The 17,639-nt window shown below is 57.4% G+C and overlaps 2 protein-coding genes across 9 annotated transcripts; one reads left to right on the top strand and one right to left on the bottom strand.

Moving 5' to 3' along the window:
- The first annotated feature begins 1,885 nt into the window (after positions 1 to 1,885).
- ATXN7L3 (ataxin 7 like 3) lies at positions 1,886 to 9,363 on the top strand. Of its 7 annotated transcripts, none has more exons than XM_058676719.1 (13): positions 1,886 to 2,389; positions 3,692 to 3,802; positions 4,087 to 4,219; positions 4,384 to 4,555; positions 4,696 to 4,793; positions 4,962 to 4,984; positions 5,273 to 5,339; positions 5,509 to 5,594; positions 5,880 to 5,948; positions 6,184 to 6,227; positions 6,363 to 6,434; positions 6,545 to 6,702; positions 6,799 to 9,363. In XM_058676719.1, the coding sequence occupies exons 2-13, from the start codon at positions 3,752 to 3,754 to the stop codon at positions 6,945 to 6,947; spliced, it is 1,122 nt and encodes a 373-aa protein (XP_058532702.1). In that variant the 5' UTR covers positions 1,886 to 2,389; positions 3,692 to 3,751; the 3' UTR covers positions 6,948 to 9,363. The 7 variants fall into 7 exon arrangements, with proteins under 7 accessions (XP_058532702.1, XP_004597372.1, XP_058532703.1 ...); XM_004597315.2 differs by having other exon boundaries at positions 1,892 to 2,389; positions 5,294 to 5,339; positions 5,566 to 5,594; XM_058676720.1 differs by lacking the exon at positions 1,886 to 2,389 and adding an exon at positions 2,462 to 3,099.
- A 71-nt stretch (positions 9,364 to 9,434) lies between these two features.
- On the bottom strand, positions 9,435 to 13,269 carry TMUB2 (transmembrane and ubiquitin like domain containing 2). Of its 2 annotated transcripts, none has more exons than XM_058676723.1 (3): positions 13,114 to 13,269; positions 10,838 to 11,389; positions 9,435 to 10,668 (listed from the first exon to the last, which is right to left on the bottom strand). In XM_058676723.1, the coding sequence occupies exons 2-3, from the start codon at positions 11,362 to 11,364 to the stop codon at positions 10,305 to 10,307; spliced, it is 891 nt and encodes a 296-aa protein (XP_058532706.1). In that variant the 5' UTR covers positions 11,365 to 11,389; positions 13,114 to 13,269; the 3' UTR covers positions 9,435 to 10,304. The 2 variants fall into 2 exon arrangements, with proteins under 2 accessions (XP_058532706.1, XP_004597373.2); XM_004597316.3 differs by lacking the exon at positions 13,114 to 13,269 and adding an exon at positions 12,600 to 13,033.
- Between the last annotated feature and the right edge of the window lie 4,370 nt (positions 13,270 to 17,639).

Genomic DNA, 17,639 nt, shown 5'->3' on the forward strand with positions numbered 1-17,639 from the left:
GCCTGGCTCACATCCATGCTTCAGGTGCCAGTTCAGCCACCTTCGGGTTCTCCACCAACCGATCCCATGGAAATCCTAGTAGATCCCAAATGTAACATTACCTTTCTGTGTCCTCCTGAAGCCCCGCTCTCCTTCACCCAACGCAGCTAACTGACTCCCTAGCGATCCAGCACACCTGTTACATCACTGACTCCACTCACCAGCGCCATCTACTAAAAATGCGCATGTGCTGTAAGGATCCCCTTAAACCTTCACCATCTGACATGTTAGGGCATCCAAGTTTTTCCTCACTCACTTGGTCCCCTGCATGACCTGTTCTGCACCCCTTCCCCCCAGTTCCCACGTTCCAGCAGCTCCCAAGCCTGGGCTCAGAAGCTTTCTCTAGGGAAAGCCTATCACCTTCGCGGTCTACCCTGACCCGGTGCATCTCCCGCTAAGAAACCTTTCCTGACCAATTCTCACAGGTCATTTGATATGTCCTCCTGGGCATCTTTGTACTCATGGCATAGATCTTAAAAAAAAAAAATCCATGGAAACTGTTATATTAAGAGAAAACTATGCATGGGTTTCAAGCACTTTGCACCCAAACACCTCTTGATTCTATTCCTCGTGAGTCTTTGAAATCTCCTGGTACCTCTTTGGTTTCTGTGACACTTTCCTCTAATGACTTCCCTGCAGGTCTCTGTACTCTTCGAAAGACATCTTCCTGAAGAGGAACAACCTGTTCATTTCACCTTGAGATCCCAGCACCCACAACACCTTAGAGTATTGGTTAAGATGTGCCTGGCCCTAACAGAAGGAATAGCTCCACACGGACTTGCCCTCCTTAATCCCTACAACCACCTAACGGGATTGTCTCATACAAAGTATGGAGTTTCAGAGTCTCCTCTGATCTTATCCCACCACACCTCCATTCCAGGACATCAACTATGGAGTAACCTAGACGCAGGTCCGAGCGTGCATGTGGCTAGAGAAAGGTGTTTCCTTCCCAAAGCGACGGCTGCCGGGGGAAGGGGGACCCCCCACAAGCAGTAGCGCTGGGTTGTGGGGGAGGGTCCGGTCAGGGCCAGGCAGGCTGTCTATATAGAGGTGGGGGGTCCAGCGTGAGTTCCGGAAGCAGGAAAAGCGAGCAGGTGTGGGATCTAAATCGGGATGCGGGCGGGGAGGGCGCCCCGCTCAGAAGGGCGCAGCTCTCGGCTTCCGCCCTCAGCCGCGGACCCTCATCCCGGGCGGTTCTCGGTGCGCAGAACTGGAGTGGGCTGAGACCCGCCCCGAAACCGGAGACAGGGAGGCGCGGACAAGCCCCTTGGGTTCCATGCGTTTTCCGCCCTGCCAGGCTGACGGAGCAGCCCCCACTTCAAGCCTATTCTCTTCACAGAAGTGACTGCACGCCTCGTCGTAAAGGTGGGAAGCAGAAGGAGTTATGGGGGGCGGCCGAGGGCCCCGAGGGAAGGGCGGGGGCGCCTGGGCCGGAAGGCGTCCCAGGCTCGGCTGGCAGCCGGCGCTCTCTTTCGACGCCACCCGCTGCCTCCGCCCCCGAGCCGGCCGGGACGGCACAGCGTCCCCGCCCCCAGCGCACCGCGCACCTCACCTTGAACGCTGCTCCACCCACTCGCACCCTATTGGGTCTCCTGGGCAGAGGCCACGCGGCGATTGGCTCGGGTGGCCCGGCGAGGCCCCGCCCATCTCCCCGCCCCCAGCTCCGTCCGCCGGTACTTTGGACGGCGGCGTGGCGCCCCTCCTCCCCTCCCGGTCCCCGCCCCCTGGAGCAAATGCTGCCGAGCTGCGGCCGCGGGGCAGATGCACGCGCTCGGGCCCTTCTAGCAGGCGCGAGCAGTCGCTGGGCGCGCGAAAGCGAAAGAAGGAAGAGGAAGGGAGGGCGAGGGCGGGGTGTTGCGGAGGGGCGGGAGGAGGAAGAGGAGGAGGTCGGGGCGCGCTCGCGCTGGGCCTCGCGCCCGCGCGGAGGGAGGAGAGGGGCGCGCGCGCGCACGCTCGCGTCCTCGCTCGCTCCATCCATCCATCCTCCGGTCGCGGCACGCGCGCGCGCTCCGGGCTCGCGCCGCACCCCCCGCCCGGGAGAGGCGGGCTGGAGTGGGGGGCGGGGGGAGGGGCGCGCGGACGGCGCGCGGACTGCGCGCGGGCGGGGTGAGGTGAGGAGGAGGAGGAGGCGGCGACGGGACGAGAAGGGAGGGGAAGGGGCCATGGCCGCCCGGTGAGGCGGCGAGGCGGGGGGGCGGCCGGACCCCCCGGCCCCGGGCCCTGGGCCCCGGGGAGAGGCGAGGACGGACCGACGGACATGGGGCTCCGGAGCAGCAGCCGCCGCCGCCGCCGCCGCCGGAGGACGCGGCCCTGAGAGGCCGCCGGGCCCCGGCGCGGCCCCCCGGGCGGGGTGAGTACGGGACGGAGACGGGAACGGGGGAGGGGCCTGCGGGGGGCGGGGGGCGGGGCTCGAGGCGGGGCTTGGGCCCCCTCCCCCCCAGGTCTGGGTCAGCGCCCCTTCCCCTCCCCCCTGGGCCGACGCGGAAACGCCCGGCTTCCCCCGGCTTCTCGGCCCGGCCGGGGCCCCCTGCTCTCCCCCTGTCTGGGTCCCCCCTTGGGCGGGGCAGGGCCGGCCGGGGAGGGGGCGCGGGGCCTTTGTTAGGGAGCCAGGCCCCAGCCCCCGGGACAATAGAGACACCCTCCCGGACTCCTCTGCCCGGTTTGGCCGGGCCGCCGGCAGGCCGGGCAGGAACGGGGCCGGGACGCGTCCCACTCTGCCCACTCTCGGGGGGTCGGTCTGGCCCGGCCCGGCCCGGCGCCGGCCTCGGGTGGCTCGGCTCTCCTCCCCCCAGTCGGTATGATGCCGCAGCAGTGCCGCAGGGACGGGGGAAGAGCCGAGGCCCGGCCTCCTACCCTGCCCAGTGCCCCTGGCTCATTTGTCAGTCCCCACCCCACGGGAGGCTGGCAGCTCCTGAAACTCGTACCCACCGTTCCCAGGGGCCCCGGACTGTGGGCGCTGTTTCGGAATCCTTTGGTGGGGCGTGCTGGACTTTGGGGCTCTTGGAGAGACTTCCGGGCAGGTCCTGAGGGAGGGCGGGTGGTTCTCGGAAGGAAGAACAGGTAAGGGGAGTGCCCTGCTGCTGGCATGGCGTGCCAGCCCACCACGCGCCGGCCCCTGTACTCGCGCGGCGGTGGCGGCGGGGCCGCAGCTGGCGATGCCCTTTTGCGCTGGGTTTCTGCGGGCTGTGCCCGTGTTGCAGAGCGGCCAGCCCGTTTCCAGGGAAGACCGAGTGGTGTGAAGGTTGTAGGGTCCTAGGGCCATCGCCACTTCTGGTAGCAGTACCCCCCCAAGTGGACATACTGGCTGAGAACAGAGGTGACCGGAGAGAGCCTTAGGGAAAGGGGGGTGTATTTAGGAGTCTGTGCAGTTCTCTGCCACACCCTGTGGGTTTGCTTTGGGGCCTTGGAGTTCCTTCTCCTCCCTCTGCTGCATTGCACCATGGGTACCAGAGAGGGGTTTGAGTTTGGGGGGCCTGGGATAAGTGGTGGCCTTGGACTCTGCCTGGCAGGGAAGTGCAGGGCCTGAGCTGAGGCCTGGAAGGACTAGGCCACCACCCTTGGGCCTCAGGCCTGAGAGAGCCTGGTGCCCAGCTTCAGCTCTGGGCCCCGAGGTGCCAGGATTCACAGCGACACCCCACCCCCGTTTGTGCAGCCGTGTTGCCGCCCGCTGTGCTATGAGCAGACAGAGCGCCGTCTCCACCAGAGTTTACAAATGAAAATGGAGGAAATGTCTTTGTCTGGCCTGGATAACAGCAAACTAGAGGTGAGGGCTCCCCCACGTGTGCCTCTAGCTCTTTTTCTTGGTGTCTCCATGGCACACTGACTTGGCGTGCCCACCCAAGAGGGATGTGGGTAGTCAGGCTCATTCCTTCAAAGGACCGGCCAGCTGGAGGAGGCCTCAGGATCCAGGAAGAAGAAAGAAGGCCAAGTCAAGATGGGGAGAATGGCAGGGCACGTGCTGCTGGGCTGGGGCCGCTCGGTGGGCCATGCGATGGCCAAGAGTTGCTGGCAACTGCTGACCACCTGTATTCTCCCCCCGGGGCGTAGGCCATCGCTCAGGAGATCTACGCGGACCTGGTAGAGGATTCTTGCTTGGGATTCTGCTTTGAGGTGCACCGGGCTGTTAAGTGTGGCTACTTCTTCTTGGACGACACGGACCCTGAGAGCATGAAGGATTTTGGTGAGCTTCAGAGGGAGGAGAGCCATGAGGTTCCCACTTGCTTCTGGCAGCTGGCCCGGATGAAGACCACTCCCGTCCCAAGGCGTTTCTGCGAGGCTAGTCAGGGTAACAAGAGGGGAGGGTACCCTGGCTGCCCCTGACCGCCACGCCTCTCCTGTCCCCAGAGATCGTGGACCAGCCGGGCTTGGACATCTTTGGACAGGTTTTCAACCAGTGGAAAAGTAAGGAGTGTGTATGCCCCAACTGCAGCCGCAGCATAGCTGCCTCCCGCTTTGCCCCCCACCTGGAGAAGTGCCTGGGAATGGGTCGGAACAGCAGCCGGATCGCCAACCGCCGGTGAGGGGCTTCCCCATGCCATGACCCCAGGCCCTGCCCACTGGGGAGGTGCTCCCTTGAAGGGTGCTTCCCTGGAGTTGTAGTGATGTGGGCAGGGTGGGGCAGCAACCTTGACCCTCTCCGTCCCCTTCCCTTGGCAGGATTGCCAACAGCAACAACATGAACAAGTCTGAAAGTGACCAGGAGGATAATGATGACATCAATGACAATGACTGGTCCTATGGCTCGGAGAAGAAAGGTGATTGGTTGGGATCTGGGGAGACCTGGGGGGCATGGGGAGGAGATGGGTAGGCTGTGGTCACAAGCTGTTTAAAGTGGCAGGATGAGTGTCACTGTAGCCTTTTGGTTGGCTGCCCTTAGAGTGAGAACTCAGTAGTAACCCTGCTCTGTGTTCTATCCCTCACAGCCAAGAAGAGGAAATCAGACAAGGTGAGAGTGGGGCAAGCCTGGGGGAAGTTGGGGCAAAGGCCAGGTACCCTCCCCCTTGGGCAGGGGCTCTGATGCCATCTGAGGTCATGGGGGGCCTCTGTGGGTTTGGAGATGGAGGTATCTGGTGGGCATGGGGGCAGAAGAGGCCTTGGGCTGATGGGAGGGAACAAGGGCAGCCGAGCCTCTTACTGGGGAGGGAAAGCAGGCATTTGAGGATGTTTCTTTGTCAAATCTTTTTTCCTTCCCTGGGTTCTCGGCTCCCCCTTGTCGTTACCTTTTTCCCCAAAGCTATGGTATCTCCCATTCCAGAACCCCAATTCCCCTCGAAGATCCAAGTCTTTAAAACACAAAAATGGTAAGTGGGGCTGGGGCACCAGAAGGGCTGCTTGCAGTGGATCTGGGACGCATTGCTGGGGTGGGGGCATGGTGGGGTGGTGGGTGGTGGGGAGAGGCTGTGGGGAAGAGTATTGAGGGCGGGCTTGTGATCCTTCTATCACCCCCACTTCCTCTCTGGTTATTTTCAGGGTTCTCTGTCTGTACCTCTGCATCAAACACCCTTCCCCTTCTTTTTTCTTCTTCAGGGGAACTTAGCAATTCGGATCCTTTTAAGGTGAGCAGAGGCTGTCTCCCTTTTCTTCCCTCTTGGGGGTCCTTGCTGGAGTAGCAGGGGCTGGAACGCTGATAGCCATCAGCACTAGAGTTGCTCCTGGGGTCAGATGCATCCCGGTTCCTCCTGGCCCCACCCCAACAGTTCTGCAGCTGGGCCCAGAGGCCCTGGGAAAGCCTGCCAGGCAGTCTCCATGCCCCTCGCCTAGAGAGGGAGGAGGGCCAGGACTGTTGATGCCACGCTGATGCCGCCTGCTGCTGCTCTCATCCATCTCTGGTTCTCCCGCAGTATAACAACTCCACTGGGATCAGCTATGAGACCCTGGGGCCCGAGGAGCTGCGGAGCCTGCTCACCACGGTGAGCACCCGGGGAAGGGGCAGCCCTTGGGAGTGGCCGGAGCCGCAGGCAGCGGTCAAGGCCAAGCAGGAAGTGGTGACACAGCAGTCAAGGGCCACTGGCATTTGCTTTGGAAGGTAGTTTCCCTGTCCGTTGTGGCCCAAGACCACCCACACAGCCAGGGGCCCACTCTGCTGGTGACGGCTAGCGTCCAGTCAGATCCCCCAGCCCTCATCAGCTTCTGTTCCTCTTGCAGCAATGTGGGGTGATCTCGGAACACACCAAGAAGATGTGCACAAGGTGAGCATGGAGCCTCTATGGGCAGAGGGGCTCTTGTCTCCCCTTCTGCTCGGGGCCCTCCTCTCCTGTCTTGGCCGCCTCAGGTCCTCAGTTCTTGCCTGCCTTGTCAGGGCCTGATGGTTCTTTTCTTACCAGGTCCCTACGCTGCCCCCAGCATACGGATGAGCAGAGGCGAACTGTGCGAATTTACTTCCTCGGGCCCTCAGCGTGAGTGACGCCACCACTGCTGCCGCCTCCCCCACCAAGAAGGGTGCTGGGCAGTGGGATAGGGGCAGGAGCTGCCTCTCTAAAGCCCTTCCGGTTCTTCCCTTTTCCAGTGTCCTGTCAGAGGTTGAGAGCTCCCTGGATAATGACAGCTTTGACATGACTGACAGCCAGGCCCTGATCAGCCGGCTCCAGTGGGACGGCTCCTCTGATCTCTCACCCTCTGATTCAGGCTCCTCCAAGACGAGTGAAAATCAGGGATGGGGTCTAGGTAGGTGCTGCCGCTGGGCCCCACGGGCTGGGATGCCCCCATCCTGCCACAGCCTGATCTCCACCCCTCTTCTGGCCCTCGTGTCTTCCTCTGCAGGTACCAACAGCTCGGAGTCTCGGAAAACCAAGAAAAAGAAATCCCATCTGAGCCTGGTAGGGACTGCCTCTGGCCTGGGCTCCAACAAAAAGAAGAAGCCAAAGCCCCCAGCGCCCCCGACGCCTAGCATCTATGATGACATCAACTGACTTGGGTGCAAAGGATAGCCTTTGGCTGAGAAGAGCCCTGTGTCCCGACCCCCACCCAGGTGGCACAGCCTGGCAAATGGACGGCTGCTGGGGGTTTGGGCTTGGGAAGCTTGGTGGGCCCGGCAGGCAGAGGATCCAATTATGCACCCCTGGGGGGTGTCAGGGTCTTCTGTGATGGAGCACGACTCCTCGGTGTGCAGGACTCAGACCTGGACATATTATGCCTTGGACATAAGTTTGGTGGGGAGGCGGTATTCCTATTTATTCTGTGAGTTACTGGATGTCCAGCTAGGCCAGGGGCCTGACCTGGGCACTGTGCCAGGGCACTGCCTGCCTCCCACCCCAGGAACTGGACTAAGCCCTGCTGAGGGGCATTGTGGCTCCCTGGAGGCTGTGGGTTGGAAGCTGAGCCTGGAGGGGCCTCCCCTGCCTCAGGCTGCCCTCAGCAATGTGAATGGGTCTGGTGCTTGGAGCTGAGGGGCAGGGCTGGGCATGTCCTGTCTGTGTGCAGAATCCTATCAAATGCCCTCAATCCCAGGGGCAAGCAGGCGGCCAGTGCGCTGTCTGCTGAGGTGGGCGTCCAGAACTGCCACCACCTTCCCTGCCTCTCACAGGGGCAGCCCTTTCCCCTCAGTCCCCATGGGCCTCCTTGGCAGCAGGAGCTGTCCTTTTGTTGTTGGGTGCCAGGAAAGGGCCTCTGGCCTCTACAGCTTCAAGGGGCAGGAGAGGGGAGGGTAGGAAGAGGGAGTGGTGTGGATCAGAGCTACTCCCCCTGCCTCTCCTCCCTGCCCCGGGGCTGGCGAGCAGTGGGGCCCAAGGTGAGAGGGAACGGTGCTGCTTTATTTGACATGTTTTCTTACCTCATTCCCTGCCCCAGGAAGGGGCCCAGCCTCACCCTCCTGGGGTGGCCCCACAGTCCTCCTGCCCACCCTGCCCTGCTGGGGCAGCCTGAGTTCCCAACTGCTGCTGCCACCCCTTCACCTTGACCAGCTTCAGTTCCTCTCAGTGCTCCTCCCTCCAGAGCCTGCCCCGTGTCCCCTTCCTTCGCCGCTTTTAAGTTATTTATTCTGTACTTGTGGTTCGGGGCTCTGAGGAAAACCTGACTCTTGTGCCTCTCCCCCTTTGCTAGGAGTGGGGTGGGAAGAGAGGGTGGTCTTCGTGCCCTGGATTGTCAGAGGACAAAGGGGTGTCATGCCCCTCTGGGACTGTTGCACCAGTATGCCCACCTGCCTGGTCTACATCTGGAAGAGATGTACCGCCCCACCTCCAGTGGGCACCAGCACTCCCAGGAGCCGAGCTGGAGGACTGCGGTCTAGTCTGAGCAGAGCTGACTGACCCAGGGATGGAGCTGACACTGAGCCCTGTTCTTTGGCGCTTGCTGGACACATCCCCTGCCCTCCTCCCAGGAGCCATCCCACAGGTTGGGTAGCTAGTACCCAGGACTGGTTGGACTGACTGGGGTTAGGGACCCTTGAGGGCTAAGGGAGCAACAGAGGTGTGGTTGTGGGGCCCTGTATGAAACCCCAGACCCCCTGTTGGGGTTGTTCTCATTGTGTCTGATGCCTGGTTACAGATTGGTTTTTAACCCAAGAATGATTATTTTTTAAAAAGCCAAACATACTTTGGCAGCAGATAGAATAAATCCTGGGGCCCAGGCGCCTCTGTTCTTGGCTCTGCACAGCCTTCTCCCTCCGAGGGGGAAGCCAGAGGAAGAGGAGCATCTCAGCACGGCCATGGCCAACGGCCACTCTCCCTCCTGGGAGGCAGCTGCAGCTCAGACCCTACCTAGCATGCCCTTTCCCTTCTGGCCTCACCCTTCCCCCCTTCTGGTTGGAGAAGGGAGAAGTGGGGAGCAGTTTGGGAACTGGTTTGTTCACATAAACGTCCCCATTGGTCCCTGGCCCACCCTCAGGGCAGAGCCCTGTGCCCAGGCTGGGTAAGAGATGGGCTTGGTCCAGCAGGAACCCTGAGGGAACAAGCAGACCCCTTTGTTCTGGGGAGTGTGCCCCCCCTACCATGTAGTTGATCAGGGGCCAGGAGCTCCCCACTTACCTCCCTCTAACAGCAGGCTGTGTGGGTTTCAATTCCCATCCTTCCCACCCTGGCTAGGTGTTGTCCACCCTGTATCCTATCATGTGTCTGAGTGTGTGGGGGGTTCTGTACTAATTCCCATGGCCGGTGGCTTTTTCCTTCCATGCATCACTCCCCCCCGCATGCCCAGGGGCCGCCCGCCTGGCATTACCGCATGCTGGGGTCATTGGGGGAGGGGGGTGGGGCTCACGCTGTCCTGTGGTCTTGAGATTTTTATTTTTGCATATGTAATCCATCCTGTACAGGTAGCTAACTTTGTAAACGCTGTGTATTCCCTTTGCCCCCATGGCTGCTGGTGTAAATAAACTGCAACTCCCGTTGGTAACCCGGCCTACCCCCCTTGTTACATTGCTGAGGAGAGCAAAGCCATTCTTTTAATGTCACTGGAGGCAGCTCCACAGCCGTAGTAATAGAACTTTATTCAGAGATAGCAACCCTGCAGGAGCCCCAGATGCGAGGGCTTGGGGCCCCAGGAGCCATACCGAGCTTGTCCTTGGAGCTGGGCAGGGTAGGATGCTGGCAGAGGGCCAGCACTGTCTTTTGCTCACAGCCTTAGGCCTAGGGGAGTAGCAGCTGTGGCCTGGCTTCTCCCCATGCCAGGGGCTTGGCTCCATGCCCCATTCCCCATCCCAATTGAGCTCTACTAAGACATGAAGAAAAGTGCTCTGAAAGGGGAAAACGCTGGAAATTGTCTAGAACATGAGAGATGCCCTATTCCTGCTACAGGGCTGGGAGGAAGGAGGTGGCTGGGTGCACATGGGGAAGACTGGCACAATCTTTATCCCCGCTGGTGTGATTTTACTTGTGACAGACTGGTCCTTGGTTAAGGAGCTGCAGATGGTCCAGGCTCCCTACCGGAGCACAGTGGGGCATGCCAAGCCACCCTGGCAGGCAGCCCTAGGTGCTGGGGAAGAGGAACATGCAGGGCATTTGGGAAGTTTTGGGGGGTGGTAACTATGCGTGGAAGGGAACCCTCAGAACCCAGATTTCCCACTGAATCTGGCCATCAGCTTTCAACTCCTGCAGGACCCCATACGTGAAGAGGACATCCTCTAATCTACCTGAGTTGTACTCACACAGAAGGGATGTATATGCCCCTGGGGACGTGAAGAGGTGGCCCTGGGCCTGTGTCCCATGCCCAATAGAGTGGGGGCAGTCCCACATCCTTTCCACTCCTCCCTCCCAGGCCCTTGGGCCCAGCTCTGGCCATGAAAGGGGGAGGCCATAAAAGAGGAAGACCATGCCTTTCATTTTCTCCCTATGTCCTTATCGTCCGTACATCCCAAATACTAGGAAGCTGAAGAAAACTGTGACCCCTACCAGGGAGACAGTGGCGGGTGCTGTGAAGAACTGGCGGTAATTGATACGGAAGTACCAGACCACACCCAGCAGCACCACGAACACGGGCACCATGAGGCTGCCCACATTGACACCAAGGCTAGCTGGTTCAGCAGCTGAGGGGGCCAGGGAGGCAGAGGGGCCTGCAATAGCTGACCCTGGGGGCGAGCGGTGGCAGTGAATCACACAGTTGTCAGTAATGTTCAGGGAGCGCAGGGTGCGGCCTGGGTCCTGCAGCAGGTGGCCCTGATAGATGAGTTTCATCTGGTTCTCTTGTCCAGGGAAGTACTTGCTGAAAAGACAGAAATAAGGAATGAAAAGGCAAACAGCCAAACAAGGGTGTGAGTTGAAGGAAGTAGCCCAGCACCACTGGAAAAAGCTAGACCTCCCAGTTGCCAGTCGAGCCTCTATCTGACCCCCACCAATAGCACTGGCAGCCTCCCACCTTCCAACCCACTCACCTCTTCAGGGCACCCACAGTGTCCTCAGGCCTTGCCACAGCCAGCTCCTCGGTGTCATTGAGGAATTTGAGTCGCACGTTGATGAGGCCGGGGCTGGGCGGTGTGCAGGTGCCATCCTCGGATCGCAAGGGGCCTTCCATGTTTGCTTGTCTTTTGGGCAGGCCTTGGATGTCAAGGAGATGCTCCAGGCTGGGCTCAGCACCACCTCCAGCTCCAGATTCCCCTGTGGGGTCTCCCCCACCTTCACCAGACTCTTCGGCTTTCTCCTCATTACCCTCTGACGGACGGGGGAGCTCACTGGGCTCGGAGGCTCCCTGGCCCGCCACCAGGTGGTCCACATGGCCCAGTTGGAGGACAGAAGCATCACCTGCTGACACAATAGTGCCTAGAAGCTGGCTGCTACCGCTGTCTGCTACATAGGTGGAGAGCCAAGCCAGGACCAAAGCTAGAATCAGCACCACCACACCTGCGGCCACCATCACCTCATTTCCCACACCCTCAATGAGGGGGACGTCAGAGAGCTCCATGCTCTGCCCACTGGCTGCCTCCGGGCTGCAAGAACAAAGAGGGATCATCAGTGGAGCCTGGGGGCTTGGGATCAGCCTTCCAGCTTGGTTGGCCTCTCACTGACCCAGCCCTGAAAGAAAATAACCTTAGGTGGGGGAGGGAGGCACAGAACTTCCTAATCCTGGACCCCAAACCTAAAGCCAAGGACTTCCCTTTGCCACTATTGTGAAACTCACAGGTTCCACACCCTTCCTCTTGCACATGCCAAACTCCTAAGGAGCAGGTCACCAGCAAAACCTCAGCTTTGTGCTGCTACTGCTGTTCTTAAAAAATGTTTATTCAGAAGGCAGAGAGAGAGAGAGTGCATGCTTCCACCTGTTCCCCAAAAGGCAGCAGCTGCCAGGGCTGGACCAGGCTGACCTCAGGATCCTGAGCTCCATGTAGGTCACTCCTAAACACAGCAAAAACTCGAGTGCTTGGGCCATCATCCACAGCTTCCCTGGCACCATAGCAGGGAGCTGGATCAGAAGTAGAGCAGCCAGGACTTGAACCGATGCTCCAGTACAGGATGGGGGTGCCCCAGGTGATGGCAACTCAACCCACTGCACCACAACCCTCACCCTAATGGCTGTTACTCTGGTGAATGGGGAGAAGCAGGGACTTCTTCCTAACACACAAACACGCAGCTCTAAGCAACCTGCAATTCAGCTTTAAAGAGACCAGGCGCTGGGCAACCACTCCAGCCAGGTCAGAGCCCTGCATCTCCTTCATAGGTCACATCTCCAGGCCCGGATGCTGACAGCCTAGAAAGATGAAATGCTTGTCACCAGGAGTCACTTCACGCAGTGGGACACCCCACTGGAACAGCACGGTCGGCCAGCAGGTGCATGCCCAAGGGGGAGCAGGATGGCCGGAGAGCTCTCCCAGCCCCTCTCGCAGCTCCCTGTGGTTGCTGTGGAGCTGCTCCCTAGGCTTGCTCCATGGGATGCTAACTCTTCCCACCCACCCCCGTCACGGCCTCAAGGTGTCCCTGGACACATGCAGGGGGCTCTGACTACTCTGTTAGCACCCACAGGACTTCACTCCGCCTGTCCCTCTATAAAGATCACCCCGTCCAGGAGTTGTTGCTCAGGGGGTGTGAGTGGAGCCCAGCAATGCTGGGATGATGGCCACAGGCTGGCTGCACACCTGTTACCGGCTGGCCAACGCCTCAGCCTCTCCTGGTCTGCAACCGGGTTTAAAAATAGTTACCTACCTCACGAGACTATTTTGCAGATGACGTGAAACCATCGAAGCAATTACTGAGTGCAGTGCTCGGCACACTGCAATTGTTCAAAAAGGAAGTGGGAGCAAGGAGCTAGCGCTCCCACAACCAAGTCCTGACGGCCGGAAGGTGAATGTCATGAGTTCCGATGGACAGGGAGAAGCAGCGGCGGCCGTGGGGGGCTCGCGCTGTACCCCACGGCCCCCGCGGACCTCTCCTCAGCCTGACGCGGGCCACGGGGTCCACCACTCCGGTCCGGGGAGCCCGAGGCTCCGCGCCAGGGGCACCCCAGGAGGAGGCTTCCTGGGTCGGTGGCGGGGCCCGAACCCGGCTCTCCCAGCCCCCGAGGGGCACCACGAGGGGAGGGGGGCACAGACCATCCACACCCCTCAAACTTCGGGGCGGGGCTGGGGGACCGGAGGCGGGGCGTGAGGGCGCGAAGAGTCATGGGAAATGAAGGGGGCTTGGACTCGCGCCACGCTCGGATCCGGAAAGAGGTCCTCACCTGAAGAGTCCAGGCTAAACGTTCTGCCTTCTCCAAGACGGGCCCCTGGACTCGTCTTCCCGTAGGGGCCGGGGGAGGGGCTGGCAACCCTCAACTCGGTCCAGGGTCCCGTCTCTTCCGGCTTCTCCCGGAAGCTGTTAGAACCACAAGGAAGTCCCGCCTCCACGCCGAGCACTGATGACGTAAACCTACGTCAGGCGAGCTGATGTCAACGTATCCTTTAAATAAAAAGGACAGAGTTCTCAGCCCCGGAAAGAGGGGCGGAGTCATTGTTGGCGGGCTCGGGGGCGAGGCCACGCCCACGTGGGCGTGGTTTGTAGGCGTGGCTTCGCTGCTGGGGAGTTACCGGGGTCGGCTGCCCGGCCGAGCCCGAGCATGGGACTTTTGCTTGCGGCCTGCGTCCTCGCCGCCTCTCCTGCCGACCAGCCGCTTCCCTCGTCGACTGAGCTCCGCGCTGGCCGAGTCAGTGAGGACCAGACTTTCTCAGCTCCGGGCGAGTCGGACTGATGACGGAGGACTTAGGTGGCGTGGGGTCTGGATGAACGCGGCTGGATTCCGCGCAGCCTTAGAACCGCGAGAAAGGAACCAAAGGGAAAGGGGGGGAAGTTTGAACAACGGACAGGTGTTAGCTTTGGTGGTTCGTGAGCTATCGGCTGTAGTATAAATAACTTAGACAGAGACACTCCTAAAGTGATGAGTTCGGTGGTCTGTACAGTCTGGTGGAATAAATGCTGAGAGCAAGAAAGAAAATGACCCTGGGACAGCTCCCCTCATGTCCTCGCCTCTGTCCCTCATAGCTTAGTTTTTCCTGCTTTTGAACTTTATGTAACAGAAGTTGGCCAGGGGCATGTTGCGCCTCAGTAAAACAAGCCACCACGTGTGATACCTGATGCCCACATCCACTCTATTGAAGGAACAAAGTAAGTCCCTGCTACGCCACTTACAGTCCAGCTCGCTGCTAATGGTCCTGCACCTCTGTGGGAAAGCTGGAAGAAGCTTCTGGCTGCTGGCCATTGCAGCCATTTGGGGAAGAGAACGAGCAGATGGAAGATCTCTGTCTCCCTCTTTCTGTAACTCTGCTTTTTCAATAAATAAAATCCTTTTTTTTAATATATAAAAGGTTTACTTATTACTTATTTATTTTAAAGTTTTTTTTCTAACATTGATTTTTATTGGACAGTCAGATGCACAGAAGAGAGGAAGATCTTCCCGTCTGATGATTCACTCTCCAAGCTGCTGCAACAGGAAGAGCTGACCTGATCCAAAGCCAGCAGCCCAGAGCCTCTTCCGGCTCTCCCACGCAGGTGCAGGGTCCCAAGGCTTTGGGTGGTCCTCGACTGCTTTCCCAGGTCACAAGCAGGGAGCTGGATGGAAAGCGGGGCTGAGGGGATTAGAACTGGTGCCCATATTGGATCCTGGCACGTGTGTGAGGACTTGAACCGCTAGGCTGTCACACCAGATCCAACTTACTTATTTTTTATTAGAAAGTCACATTTACAAAGAGAGGCAGAGACAGATCTTCCATCAATTGTTTCACTACCCAAATGACTGCAATGGTCAGAGCTGAGCTGAGTCAAAGCCAGGAATTTCTTTCAGGTCACACAGGTGCAGGATTCCAAGACTTTGGGCCATCTTTGACTGGTTTCCCAGGCCACAAGCAGGAAGCTGGAAGGAAAATGGAGCAGTCAGAACACAAATATAGGGTGTCAGCAATGGCAGGTGGAGGATTAGCCAGTTGAGCCATTGCGTTGTCCCCTATTTGTTTTTTTGTTTTTGAAAGGCAGAGTTACCGAGATACTTCATTTGTTGGATCACTACTTAATGGTCATAATGGCCAGAGCTGAGCCGCTCTGAATCCTGCAGCCAGGAGTTTCTTTTGGGTCCTGAGCACTTGGGCCATAGCACGGAGCTGGATGGAAGCAGAGAAGCTGGGACTTGAACCAAAGCTCTGATACGGGATTCTGATGTTGCATGTAGCAGTTTAGCTTGCTGGGCTACAACACTGGCCCTGAACTTTGGTGCTGTTATATCTCTCAGGGCAAGTTGATGGCTTTGTAGTGATAAGGGTATCTCTGAATCCAAATGTACCTCCGCTAACAGGCTTACAGGAAATCCATTTACACAAGGTGCCCCTTTCCTAGCCACTAGGAAATTTTGGCAATTTAATAGGCAAAGGTGTGTGTTCATTTGTATTCGTGATTCCTAGGATATTTACATATTTCTCATGCTAATTTTTAAATTGTTAGAGATTGTACACATTCTTAATTTTTTCTAAAAAAAATTGTACAAGAATTCATGGGAAGGCTCAGCATGAAGGCTCAATGGCTATATCTTTTTCTTGCAAGCACCAGGATCCAATATGGGTGCCAGTTCATGTTCCACCTGCTCCACTTCCCATCCAGCTCCTTGCTTGTGATCTGGGAAAGCAGTTGAGGACAGTCCAAAGCCTTGGTACTCTGCACCCACTTGGGAGACCCAGAAGAGGCTCCTGGCTTCTGGTTTCAGATTGGTTCAGCTCTGACTATTGTGCCATTTGGGAAGTGAATCAGTGGGTAAAAGATCTTTCTGTCTCCCTCTCTGTTAAAACTGACTTTCAGGGCCCGGCGGCGTGTCCTAGCGGCTAAAGTCCTCGCCTTGAAAGCCCCAGGATCCCATATGGGCAGCTCCACTTCCCATCCAGCTCCCTGCTTGTGGCCTGGGAAAGCAGTCGAGGACGGCCCAATGCATTGGGACACTGCACCCGCATGGGAGACCCGGAAGAGGTTCCAGGTTCCCGGCTTCGGATCAGCGCGCATCAGCCCGTTGCGGCTCACTTGGGGAGTGAATCATCGGACAGAAGATCTTCCTCTCTGTCTCTCCTCCTCTCTCTATATCTGGCTGTAATAAAATGAATAAATCTTAAAAAAAAAAATGACTTTCAAATAAAAATTAAATAAATTTTTTTTTAAGATACTGTTAGATTACCTATGCAGAGGCATTTGTTCACTAATAGGCTTGGAGAGACTGAGTCTTCCTATCTTCACAGGTACTGTGTATTTTCAATCTAGGACAGGAATAATATCTTTTTTAAAAAAAAGATTTATCTATTTCACTTGGAAAGGCAGATATACAAAGAGGAGGAGAGACAGAGAGGAAGGTCTTCTGTCCAACAGTTCACTCCCCAAGTGGCTGCAATGGTGGGAGCTGAGCTAATCTGAAGCCAGGAGCCAGGAGCCAAGAGCTTCTTCCGGGTCTCCCACGTGGGTGCAGGGTCCCAAGGATTTGGGCCATCCTCGACTGCTTTCCCAGGCCACAAGCAGGGAGCTGGATGGGAAGCAGGGCTGCCAGAATTAGAACTGGCATCCATATGGGATCCCAGCGCATTCAAGGTGAGAATTTTAACCACTACACTATCCTGCCGGGCCCAACGGGAATAATATCTTAATGTTGTCTTATTTTTTAATGTTTATTTTATTAAGATTTATTTTAGTTTTATTGGAAAGGCAGATTTACAGAGAGAAGAAAATACAGAGAAAAAGATCTTCTACCTGCTGGTTCACTCCTCAAGTGCCTGCAACAGCCAGAGCTGAGCTGATTCAAAGCCAGGAACCAGGAGTTTCTTCTGGGTCTCCCATGTGGGTGTAGGATCCAAGGCTTTGGGCCATCCACAACTGCTTTCCCATGCCCCAAGCAGAGAGCTAGAAGGAAAGTGGAGCAGCCAGAACACGAACCTTCATCCGATGGGATCCCAGCACGTTTAAGATCACAATTTAGCCACTGAGCCATTGTGCTGGGCCCTTAATGTTTATTTTCATTTACCTGAAAAGACAAAGTAAGAGAGGGAATCTTCCATCCTCCAACTCATTCCCAAATGTCTACAAGAACCAGAGCTGTGCCGGTCTTAAGCCAGGAACCAAGAACTTCTGTGTCTCCCACACATGGGGCAGCAGCCCAAGTGCATTAGTAGGACACTGGATTGGAAGTGCAGATTCCAGGACTCAAACCAGTGCTTCAGTATGGGAGGCAGGTATCCCAAGTGGCATTTTACCTGCTGCCTCACAGTGCCCACCCCTGTTGTTTTGATTTGCATTCCCTGGGTACCGGTGAAATGGTATATCATCATTCAGTGATGTGACAGGTGTGGGAGGCACCGTGGGCTCTAAGTAGCAAGTGGTTGGACAAATGCTGTTCCCAGCCTCACAGCTCAGGGGAACAGCACGTTTTAGCAGAAGGTAATTGCGCCAATATTTTTGCCTTTTGTTTATGGTGATGATTTGGTGTCTATGTCACTGAATTTAAATTTTTCTTGTAACATGATCTATTTTTTTCTCTTTTTTTTTTTCTATGCTGGGAAATCTTTTCCCATTCCCAAACACAGGTAAGCATAATAATCTTCTGTTGGTCTGAACAGGTATCCTGTTGCTGTGGTAAAAGTGAAAAACATGCCGAGCTATGGTGAGGTGCAGGGCGGGGGGGTTGGCCTGGTCCCCGGAGTGAAGGTGCACCACCGGCCAGCAATAGGAAGCACTTCCTTTTTTCTTTTTTAA

This window comes from Ochotona princeps, chromosome 17 (assembly GCF_030435755.1).
Source record: "Ochotona princeps isolate mOchPri1 chromosome 17, mOchPri1.hap1, whole genome shotgun sequence".
NCBI classification, from domain to species: Eukaryota; Metazoa; Chordata; class Mammalia; order Lagomorpha; family Ochotonidae; genus Ochotona; species Ochotona princeps.